General features: G+C 38.4%; 1 protein-coding gene across 2 annotated transcripts; it reads left to right on the top strand.

Annotated features, from left to right (window-relative positions):
- Window positions 1–1,381: 1,381 nt before the first annotated feature.
- On the top strand, window positions 1,382–7,072 carry LOC307127010 (uncharacterized protein). 2 transcript variants are annotated; one of them, XM_079817937.1, is made up of 3 exons: window positions 1,382–1,436; window positions 3,681–5,751; window positions 6,038–7,072. In XM_079817937.1, the coding sequence occupies exon 2, from the start codon at window positions 3,700–3,702 to the stop codon at window positions 5,710–5,712; it is 2,013 nt and encodes a 670-aa protein (XP_079674063.1). In that variant the 5' UTR covers window positions 1,382–1,436; window positions 3,681–3,699; the 3' UTR covers window positions 5,713–5,751; window positions 6,038–7,072. The 2 variants fall into 2 exon arrangements, with proteins under 2 accessions (XP_079674063.1, XP_079674064.1); XM_079817938.1 differs by having other exon boundaries at window positions 3,678–5,751; window positions 6,038–7,067.
- Window positions 7,073–11,300: the final 4,228 nt, after the last annotated feature.

The following is an 11,300-nucleotide window of genomic DNA, read 5'->3' as shown; positions in this document are numbered from 1 at the left end:
TCCTTATGTGTATATCACCACCTCTCCTTCCATTGAAGGACGTGGCTCTGCAGCGTAGCATCTCCCCGAGACGGGCACAGGAATGGTCCAGCGAGCTCAGGCAGGGCGCTGGAAGGGCCAGCATCCCTGGCGTGTTGGTAGGGATCCCAATCCATCGGTCAGTTCCGACATACGTCGAATGTGAATGACTGAAAGGGAACGTCTCGGTTACGTATGTAATTTATTTCTTCTACTTTCAACACGTGAATTTATTGTGTGTGTATTGTGGCAAATGCAAAGTAGAACCAAACTAATCTTGTTGTTTAAGGCCACAGTGTGGGCCCACAAATGGCCCCAACGGGGGCCCACTCTGCTTAGTGTCCACACGTGCCCCGCATTGCACGCTGGTATCTGTGCTCACAGTTGGGCGTGCCCGTAATGGCCCCATACGGGCCCCAAAGGAGCATTTTTGCTGCCACGTGAGTTCACTGATGTTGTTGTCATGGCTGTGTACATTCCATGGGTAAAAAGCACAGCAGCGACTGTAGCCTGACTCAGCAACTTTATAAATGTTATGTAGAGAGTATAATCACCCATGACATCTTGATGTGGTTTAAAGCTGCACTGTGGCTGATAAAAAGCTCTGGAGAGAGTCAGCAAATCAGCAGAGATCATTATAAGGACACAGCTACCCTCACTGACTGACATATAAAATTAAATTAAATTAAATGTATGAACGGTTTTTGTTTAAACTTCACATGGTTTATTTAATCATTCGTTTTTAATTACTTAAAAATTTTACTCAACTATCAAAAATGATACTTTAACTTTAAATATACTACAACATCAGGATATTAAATAATGTATTTTTAAAATATATATACCAAAAATATATTTTAAAGTAATGTTCAAATAAATGCACTTTAAAAGAGTACACAGAACTTTCATTTTAAGTATATTTTCAGAAACTATATTTTTAGAAAATATACTAAAATGTAAAATATCCTTTTAAAGTGTGTTAAAAGTTGTATAGGGAACATATGATGCATATATACTTTTTATATATTTAAAGATGGTAAAAAAAATGTGTTAGTATATTTACAAGATCAAGGTTTTTCATCAAGTGGAGTAATGTTTCATATAAGAACACAGTACTGATGTCTAATATTAATTTTAATAATTGTCTTTTTAATTTGTATGTGGTGTATTTTCAAGCTGTGCTTAGGCATACGTTTGAGTGCAGAATGTTTGCTTAAGTTTTAATTTAATCTGCGAGCAATAATAACAGCATTAAGACTGGTTAATATGAGTCATCATTCTAGTTACTCCTCCCCAAGTCCTTATCTTCCACCTCCGCCCTTTTCAGATGGCAATAAAAACAGCAGCACGAGTTCATTTCACCATTCTACCAGATCTTAACCCAAGACTTGACCAAACTCTTCTCACTCTCCTACAAGGTAAGGCTCTTACAATTCAAATGACCTATTATATTAACAAGTAAAACTGCACCAAATTAAAAAAAAATTTATTCATAAGCTACATTTGAAACTTAGGTGTTAACTTTTATGTTACCAAATGATACTGAATTTTATTTTTTAAATATTTTTATTTTTATTGCGCCTGGTTCAGTAATGAGCTATTGTAATAAAGTAGCAGTGAAATGGGACATGGGATCAACGGCGTCGAAGAACCAAACAATCCAAGATCATGCCAAATCATCAACAATCAAATCCTGCTAACTGAGTTAGTGATGCATGATTGTTGACGATTTGGCATGATCTTGGATTGTTTGGTTCTTCGACGCCGTTGATCCCATGTCCCATTTCACTGCTACTTTATTACAATAGTTCAATAGTTCAGCCTGTGATTGGCTGAGTAAAATAAAATAATAATATATTTACCTCTAAGGAAAAAAGTTTTTAAAGAGAAGTTTTTTACGGTGGTGGCTATTAACAGAAGATATTAACCGTTGAAGCTGGAAATATACTATACAGTTTTTTCAGCGGCTTCTGTGACTGTTTGTTAGCCTTGATAAACAGCGGTTAGTAGAAAATCATAGTATAGATGTATGAGTCCTGCATGTGCATAATTAAAAATTAACATTAAAGGATTAGTTCACTTTTAAATAAACTTTTGCTGATAATTTACTCACCCCCATGTCATCCAAGATGTCCATGTCTTTCTTTCTGCAGTCGAAAAGAAATTAAGCTTTTGATGAAAACATTCCAGGATCGTTCTCCATATAATGAACTTCAGTGGGCTCCAAACGGTTCAAGGTCCAAATGACATTTTCAGTGCAGCTTCAAAGGGCTTTAAGCGATACTAAATGATGAATAAGGGTCTTATCTAGCGAAACGTATTTATGCTATTATTTGACCTCTTATCAGACGAACGTGATCATCTCTGAGCTCCGCCATAAGTTCCGCTAAGTGAGGTCAAAATATAGATGCATACATAGATGCCTCATTAGCGCTTGCACGGATCAGTAGAATGAGGCATCTACGATTGATATATCTATGACCAGGCTCATATTTGACCTCACTTAGCGGAACTTATGGCGGAGCTCAGAGATGATCACGTTTGTCTGATAAGAGGTAAAATAATAGCATAAATACTGCTCAGTTTCTCACTGAAACTGATGGTTTCTCTAGATAAGACCCCTATTCGTCGTCTGGTGTCGTTTAAAGCCCTTTGAAGCAGCACAGAAACTGTCATTTGGACCTTGAACCGGTTGGAGCTCATTGAAGTCCATTATATGGAGAACGATCCTAGAATGTTTTCATCAAAAAGCTTAATTTCTTTTCGACTTTAGAAAGAAAGACATGGACATCTTGGATGACATGGGGGTGAGTAAATTATCAGCAAAAGTTTATTTAAAAGTGAACTTATCCTTTAATATCAATGTAGTTATTATCAGTCTTTAGTTCTAACACACATAACACTGTATGGTCATCATTAGCTATGTTTACATCTCAAGTTCAACTTGGGTCTCATTGTGTCTCATTACCCTGTGTCATTTCCCATTTCACTGTCACAAATGCATTCTTTGTGAACAGCCGCTTAGGACTAGCGATGTTTCGGTCCTTTACTGAGCGGAGCGCGTCACAGGACAGGTTATTGGTTAATCGCCTCAACTCACTTCACGCGCATGAAACGTCATATACAGACATTTCCCTAAACAGCCACAGGTCAGATTTTCCACTGTAATAAAGATCACCGTCTCGCACATGCTCCAACTCTTCTTCTCCGTTTTTAGTGCATCTCTGTGGCAGAATTACAGCGCCACATACTGGTCTAGCATGTAAACTAGGTACGTTTTGAGTCAGTATCAGCGGTTTTCGTGTGTACGCAGATATTTCTAGAGACAAGGGGGAAAAAAAGATTGGTAAGGGAAAGCTCTGGCTTTGTGCGGATGTGGCCAAATGTTTTTTTCCAAATGTGGTTCCTTAGCTGTCTGTTGTATGTACACAGTGCTGGCACAGGTTATGAGGTTTTGCCTCGATTAACAGCAGTTATGTGAATTAATAGGAGCTCATCTAGTGTGTCTGTTCAGAATGTTAATCCTCTCTCTCTCATCTATTTAAGTCTATCTATAGTAAAAAGGTTGTTGTGATGAATGCTGCAAATTGTTCATTACAAGATACAAAGTGAGATTCCCTCATAAGTCATTTACTTTCAAATGTCTTCTTTGTTTTAAGCAGGAACAGGAACAGGAACGTCATGGATTCTGCACTCTCAAAATCTATGCGAGGTCTTACTACTGCTGAAGACATGAGGAACCACACCAGAAATATAATGCAGCCCTATGCCAACTGGGAAGAGTATCTGACTCCAGCACCTCTATCTATAGCCCTCCTGGGAGAGCTGGTGTTCATCTCGTCCGCAACAGATTTCTCTATCAATAAAAATCCACCCAAAGGGGGCTATAAATTCATCAGATACCCTGAGTCCTTTCGCGCCTGCCTTATGCAAGTGTGTAACTCTGGTTGGCAGGCCTTTAATGTGGCCCATAATAGCATGGATCAGATTCGCCTCCATACCTCCCAAGTTCCAGATTACATGAAGGCAGCTGTGAGGATTCTGTTCCAAGATGATAATGAAGTTGTTAATGCACATCTTCCTGATCAGCTGAACAATATCACCGTCGTTGCTGAAGAATGTGTTAAGCTGTCTGAGAGAGCTGAAAAGCGTTTTACCGATGTGATCAATATCATCCAAGAGCTGCTTGAAGCGTGTATCAATGCACAGAGCTTTTATGGGGAGGAGCTGGAAGCAATGAATAAAAAAATAGAAGAGAGCAAACTGAGGGAGCAGTCGGCAATAGAATCCAAGAAAATGTTTGAGAAGACAATGAGTGCTGTGGAGAAGCAAATGAATCAGTTTAATGAGGACTACAAGAATGCCATGGATTCTCTCCCCAGTGGATGGGACATGATTGGAATGGATTTTGTGAGTGGGTTAACACAGGGCATTACAGGCCTAATTAATGGAACGGCAACTGCTGCTTCTCAACCAGAGAAAATGTCGAAAAACACATCGACGATAGATGAAATAATTGTATATTGTAAATCAGCTGAGATTTTAAATTATGCACAGAACATCCAGGACTTTATGAATGTGGAGAGTGAGGTGAACGACATTGACTGGACAAACCTATACGATCAGAAGAATAAAACCACAAAGACGGATTTCATAGCAAAACAGTATGAACGACTCAATGAAATTTTTAAAGGAACCCCTGACTGCAATGCAAAGACACAAGCACAGGAGATGTGCAATAAGGGCTTGGAAATATGCACTGAGCTTGCAAAATATGCACCAGAAGGCAAACTGGACAAAGACAAAAGCACTCAGATAATACAAATGGTCTCGAACCTGACTAAGTCTGCTCGTAGTTTTGATAGCAAAAGCAAAGAAGTCACAAATTCTCCAGCCATTTCTCAAAAACCACCAATGATGTCTAAAGAAGAACAAAAGTTAGAGAGACCGACTGCTTCCCAGAGGGCTACAGATAATGCAAGATTTGCCATAGAGCAGACCCGAGCTCAGCTGGACAAGACAAGAGATGACTATAATAAGTGTTTGGAGAAACTAGAGAAGAACCAGAAGGAACTGACTGATATCCTGGTCACTATGAGAAATTGTGAACTGAAAGAGATTGACTTCAAAACTACCATAACGATGCTGACCAAAGGATTGGATGCCATGGGGAGAGTGAAGGAGCAGTGGGAGAAGATGGTCCTCTTCTTTCAGATGATATCCAACATTGTGAAAATCAGCCTGAGCACAACTCTCAAAAACTTTGTCTCAACATCTGAGAAAACACAACTCCTCTCCTACAGCGCAAAGCTCTTCTCAAAAGATATGCTGTACATCCAAGCTTTCCAAGCCAGTAACCTTGCTAATCTGGTCAATATGATCTCTGGAACATACACAGATATTTCCAACAAGTACCTGATGGGCCGTGTCAGTTCACTGGGAAAACTGATGGCCATGGATAAAACTAAACCAGAATTTGAGACTGAGCGAAAACAGCTCCAGGACGGCTGTGATGAGGCACAGGGTGAGATCCTAAAGCTTGTCCTGAAGAATAAACAGGAGTATGAACAGAAGAGCACTGCAAGACTAGAAAGGATCGATCGCGAATTGCTTGCCATTCTACCTGCTGCTCCCCCCGAAAAAATCAAAAGTATCCAAGAAGATGTTAAAGCTGGATTCAGTGAATACGTCTGAGGGAATGTGAAGAAATTTGTATTTTCTAGTTTTGCATTGGTAAGCACCAGATGATAATATACGATTCAAATTGAAGTTGTTTTTCTTTAACACAAAGTCATGATTGAACGTTTTAGACAATTACATTTTTAAGACTGTTAAAATATATAATTATTTGCCATTGTCTCTTTTGGATGGGAGAGTATTTTTAAAGACATTTCACTGTAGAAACACCATTAAATTAAATGTTATAATATTAAAAACATCCACCTGATATTCATTTGGCTTCAACATTGTCTGTGTGATAGCTTTCAGGATTTCAATAACTGTGTATATTTCTTTTTAGAAAATACGTGACAAGACAAAAGCCTCTTCTTTCAAATGCATCAACCATTATCGTCATTGATCAACATCTGCATTCCAGATTAATTGAGGAAAATTGGAGAGCATCTTTTTGAGTATATGGGATTTAGTGTGATTTTACTTATGGTGTTTGCTTATTGATTTCTCTTTGGGTTTAACTATACTTCTGTTTACTTTTCTGTTTAAGAGTGTATTTCTATTTAGGCGTGTATGCAAATATTAATGGAGCACAATTATTACTTTAGTTCTGCTTTAAGTTTACTTATATTGTTTTCTTCTTGATCTTAATTACATATCATGAATTCTTCTGATTGCATGTTCATTTCAACATTTACTAATACATTATTGAAATCAAAAGTTGTATGTTAGTATTATTTAATAGACTTGAGAAATAAGAATGAACAGTTGTGTTATTAACTGTTAATGTTATGAGCTAGTGTTAACAAAGATGAATAAATAATGTAACAAATGTATTGCTCATTGTTTTGAGCTATTTTTGAAAAAAGGGGCTCATTTTGAACAGTTGAGTTTTAAGGTTTTCTAATCCATTCAGCCGATCTCCGGGTCTGGCGGTAGCACTTTTATCATAGCTTAGCATAGATTGAATATGATTAGATCATTAGCATCTCACTCAAAAATTACCAAAGATTTTCCTTATTTTTCCTATTTAAAACTTGGCTCTTCTGTAGTTACATCGTGCACTACGACAGACGGAAAATGAAAAGTTGTGATTTTCTAGACCGATATGGCTATATATGTAACTACAGAAGAGTCATTGGATTCAAAAACAGTAAAACTCAACTGTTTAACTCTAGGGGAGTTGGAAAATGAGCCTATTTTCAAAAATAGTGGCGTGTTCCTTTATTGTAAACATGTGTTACCAATAGGCTAAATCTTATCTAAAGTATCTCTGTTCTGATAACCTGTTGGTCAGAGTTTACTTTTAAGGTGTGTAGCAGTGATTGTTATCAAAACAACCAAAAGAATTATAATAAATGTTGATTATTATCACAAACTGCTTCTGAGTTTAAATTTTATTTATTAATTGATTATATTTTTTATAAAAAATGAAATTTGGGGGAAAACTTCTGTTCTCTGATTGGCAGCCAACTCATACCCTTCACTTAAAGCAACCGTTTTACAGAGCGAATAGTGTAGTAGACTGAGTGGATAATAATCTGGAGGGGGTCAGAATTCACAGTATTTGGTAAAACGTCTTATCCCGGTAATTAACATAGAGATTATTGTTACCTGAGCACTTCAAAACACCCATATAGCATGCTTACATGACATCAAAGTAGAATATTTTTCATCAATGAACCATGATATATAACGCAACCACTTATTGGCTGGAAACAAAACAAAACCATACGATTTAAAACACTAAGGTGTAACAATAAGTGTACCAATTACAGAAAAATAAAATAAAGCATGTTTTGTTACCTTTTGGAGCTTGTAAGGGTTCAGTTTAAGCAGATGTTTTATACCACCATCACTGTCCTTGTCAGAGCTCATTACCCAGTACATTCAGCATCTGGCTCATATTCACGTCTCAAACATATCCTCATATTGTCAGGACTCCTGGGTGATCATGTGTGTGTGTATGTTGTCTTACCTGTTGGTGGTGGTTCCTCACGGGTTCACTGGCTCCTCCCGCTCGTTTCAGTAATTGTTCACCTGTCGTGTCTCATCAGCTGTTCTCTTTTTATAGCACTCTGTCCTGTCTCTCGTCGCGTGCTCATTGTCTTGGTTGGTCTCAGTCATGCTGTCCTAGTCCAGTCGGTTCATCTTGCTGTTCCTCTCCAGTTCCTCAGGTTCGGTCGCAGGCATCTGGAGGCTCGTCTTTGCCCAGAGTTCACACGCCTGTGGATATCGTGAACTTGACCTCGAGTGATCTGTGTTCTGTTTTCCTGGTATTACTGGTGCGCTTTGTTTTTAGGCGAGATCCAGTATCGTCCAGGTTCCGGTGAGCGTCCTTTTCTGTCGGGCGTTGTTTTCCCTTCTGTCCAGTGTTCAGACGTTATCGTCAGTCATCTGCCGTGTCTGGATTTCTTCCCGGTCAACCGACCAGAGTGGATTACCTCGTGGAACGCCGCGTGTGGTCTCTGTTCAGTGGACTGTGACTTTTGTGCTTCATCTGACCCTCTCTTGCCTCCTTCAAAATAAACATTGTGAACTTGCATTTGGCTCCGAGACTCATTGTGACACATATCCTGTAATTTTCAACATCTTCAAAATCAATATTTGGATCAAACGTCACTTTATCAGTGTGTATCAGACATTATCACGTAAAGGGGAATTGCACTTATTCAGTCATTAAAGATTCAATTATTGTTGTGCAAAAAAATAATATATGTACACTCTTACCCAACGACCCTATACAATTTTTACACAAAATTAATGGGAAAACAGGCATTCTTTTATAATTTTTTCTTGAAATATTGTTTAGAATGAATTGATTGAGGAATATTAAGAAGGTTGATGTCTAACTTTTTAAAAAATGAATGAGGAGGAGGGTAGTGAATGATGTCCCGGGTCCCTAAAGACAGAGGTATGCCTTTAAGGGTTAATATAGTTTTCACTGCATTATTATTGTAAAATCAACAAATGCTTACAGTTGAACCTGTACACATCATGTTGCTGTAGATCTGCAAAGGTTAAATTTCAATGGCGGGTAAATTATAGACCTACAGTTAATAGCCTATATTTTTTGCTGTGAATCGCAATACAGTCAGTTTGAGTGGGATCATTTTTCAGCAGTAGAAATTATGCAGGATTTGACTTCAGCATTGTGCTTTTTTCATAATTTTGCAATAATATGTTTTTAAGAGTGTGCCAAGAGAGCGGCACCCTTTTAGTCAGCCTGCATGTCATAAAAATGTATCTGGCAACATTTTATTGACAACGTCATCAGTTTTGTGGAGTAAAATTATTGCATAAAATGTAAATTGGAACTGTATCCATGTTTTTTCTTATAGCCACTGCGTGAGGAATCAAATACCAAAGGGGCACAGGGAAGACCTTTAAACAGCATGATTTTTTTCACAGGATCATGTTTTTCTGGGGCCGTATTCACAAAACATTTTATCTTAGCACTAAGAGTTCTCCTAAATAGCAGTAAAAGTTCTTAGTTAAGAATTTGGTATCATGTTACCATATTCAAATAAAGGCTTTAAAATAAGAATGTTGCCATATTCAAATAGAGATTTTAAAATCATTGTTTTTTAAAAGTAATTGATTTTAAAAAGAAAAAGTAGGCTATGTGTCACTAATTTAAGTATATGTTCAGCTAATTGTCAGCCTCTTACATGTCTGCATTTCGAGAGATTGCAGAATTCAAGTGGAATGTAACGAAGTGCAAATACTTTGTTACTTTACTTAAGTAAATTTTTCACGTATATGTACTTTACTTAAGTAGAATCAATAGTGCATACTTTTTACTTTTACTTTGTTACATTTTGCAGCAATTATTATACTTTCTACTCTACTACATTTCTACAACGTTTCGTTACATTTCCGTTAAATTTTCTAATCAGTTTCAACGCTTGTCCTCTTGTAATGAACTGACGGTAAGGTTGCGCTGTTGAGGCTCGCACAGCCTCATGAGGAGAAATGGAAACAAACCAGCTCTGCTCACACAGAGAAACTCAGTCACACACTGCAGTTATGATTCAAAATGTGGAGTTTTTATATTTAAAACATATAATACAGTTAAAAACACCAAACGACCAAGAGTGCTGTTTTCCTGAATGCAGGCAAAGATTAAAAATGACCTTGAGGCCCACATCACGGCAATTAAGCCCCTCTGCCCTTTCCCAGAACCTCTGGGTGAATGCCCGTACGTCTATTCCCCTTTGGCGGAGTGTAGTCAGACCCCGAGGATGGGCCGGGCTTCCACTCATCCTGCTGATGTCCTCTGATGGTCGTATCGTTCTGTCACGTCATAAACAAGGAGAAAACTAGTGCGAGGACTCAAGTGCAGGAAAAAGGTTTTATTAACAAAATAAAACATAAACAAAACCCACGAGGGGGCAACATAAACTAGGAATAACCAAACAAACTGAACACTTACTAAAACAGAAATCACAGGGCAAACGGGACACGCAGACATCACAACGATACGACAGACTGAACACACAAAGGAACTATTTAAAGGGGACAAATCAAGCAGGGAACGAGGAAAAACAGGTGGGACAAATGAAACCAATAACGAGATAACAAGGGGGCTGGGATCAAGACAAAGACAGAGCACATGCCCAAAACAACAAAACACCACAAGTGCACACGAGACAGGACAGGCATTTGACACTAGTGGCATGACTACAGTGACCTTTTCTTTGGTCTTGCTTAAATGCACAGTGGATGTGTTATCCACACATCTCCCAGCAATGCACTCAACAGGCAGAAATGATGCAGGGTATGATAAGTCTGTTCCCTGACGCGCCCAAAACGCGTCTGTTTAAAGCTGAAGCCAAGAAACTTGTGCAATTACATGTTTGAATGCAGTACCCTTTGACACAACATTAACAACTATAAACTGCTTTATAATGGCTGGTCGTAGTTCGGCTAGAGGGTCAAGGATGGGTTCCTCAAAACTGTTAGTTTTTCCACACCACTTTACATATCTGAATGTATATACATATACATATGCTGACCTTTCTGCTCTAGATCCATCAATTGAGTAAGTTACATTCAGATATGTTACCCGTTTGCATGTCATGGCAAAACAGTCAATGTCAGTGACACAAGGGTACATCTGATGATACATTGTCAACATTGCATGTCTGTCTGTCCAAGATTGTCTGGTGGAATAGAGACAGAGGCACCACTGTACAGTTTCCAAAGAAAGTCTTTCTGCTGACAACAAAACACTGTTTCACATAAAGCATATCAGCTGTGTCATTGCATGACAAAGTCCCAACCATTTGTTTTCCTAAAATACTGGCAAATTCAGCACCATATTCACATGTCCATGGCATATGAAGTTGTTGGCTCTGCTGCAATTGCCTCATAATCTGGACTTCAATTGCCCTGTTGTTGTTATTAAACTTTCCCAGTATTCCATTAAAACGCTCGAATGAAAAACACCAAAAAGAACTGGTCCGCTTGTTAATATCATAGGCATGCGAGCATGTCTCGCGAGATCTTCCTTATAACAATAACCTTGCATGTGATTGGAGGAGCCCGACGAGCTTCTCGCCCTCGTCCAATCACGTGTGAGGTCATGGCCATGACGCATACAAGAC

The sequence above is a fragment of the Gobio gobio genome (genome assembly GCF_949357685.1).
Source record: "Gobio gobio genome assembly, chromosome: 5".
NCBI lineage: Eukaryota > Metazoa > Chordata > Actinopteri > Cypriniformes > Gobionidae > Gobio > Gobio gobio.
Note: the sequence above shows the minus strand (reverse complement) of the source record. Positions and strands in the feature narration are given on the sequence as shown.

What these genes read in the sequence shown, in the direction of transcription:
- LOC307127010 (XM_079817937.1), top strand. Translation starts at nt 3,700, where the DNA reads ATGGATTCTGCACTCTCAAAATCTATGCGAGGTCTTACTACTGCTGAA.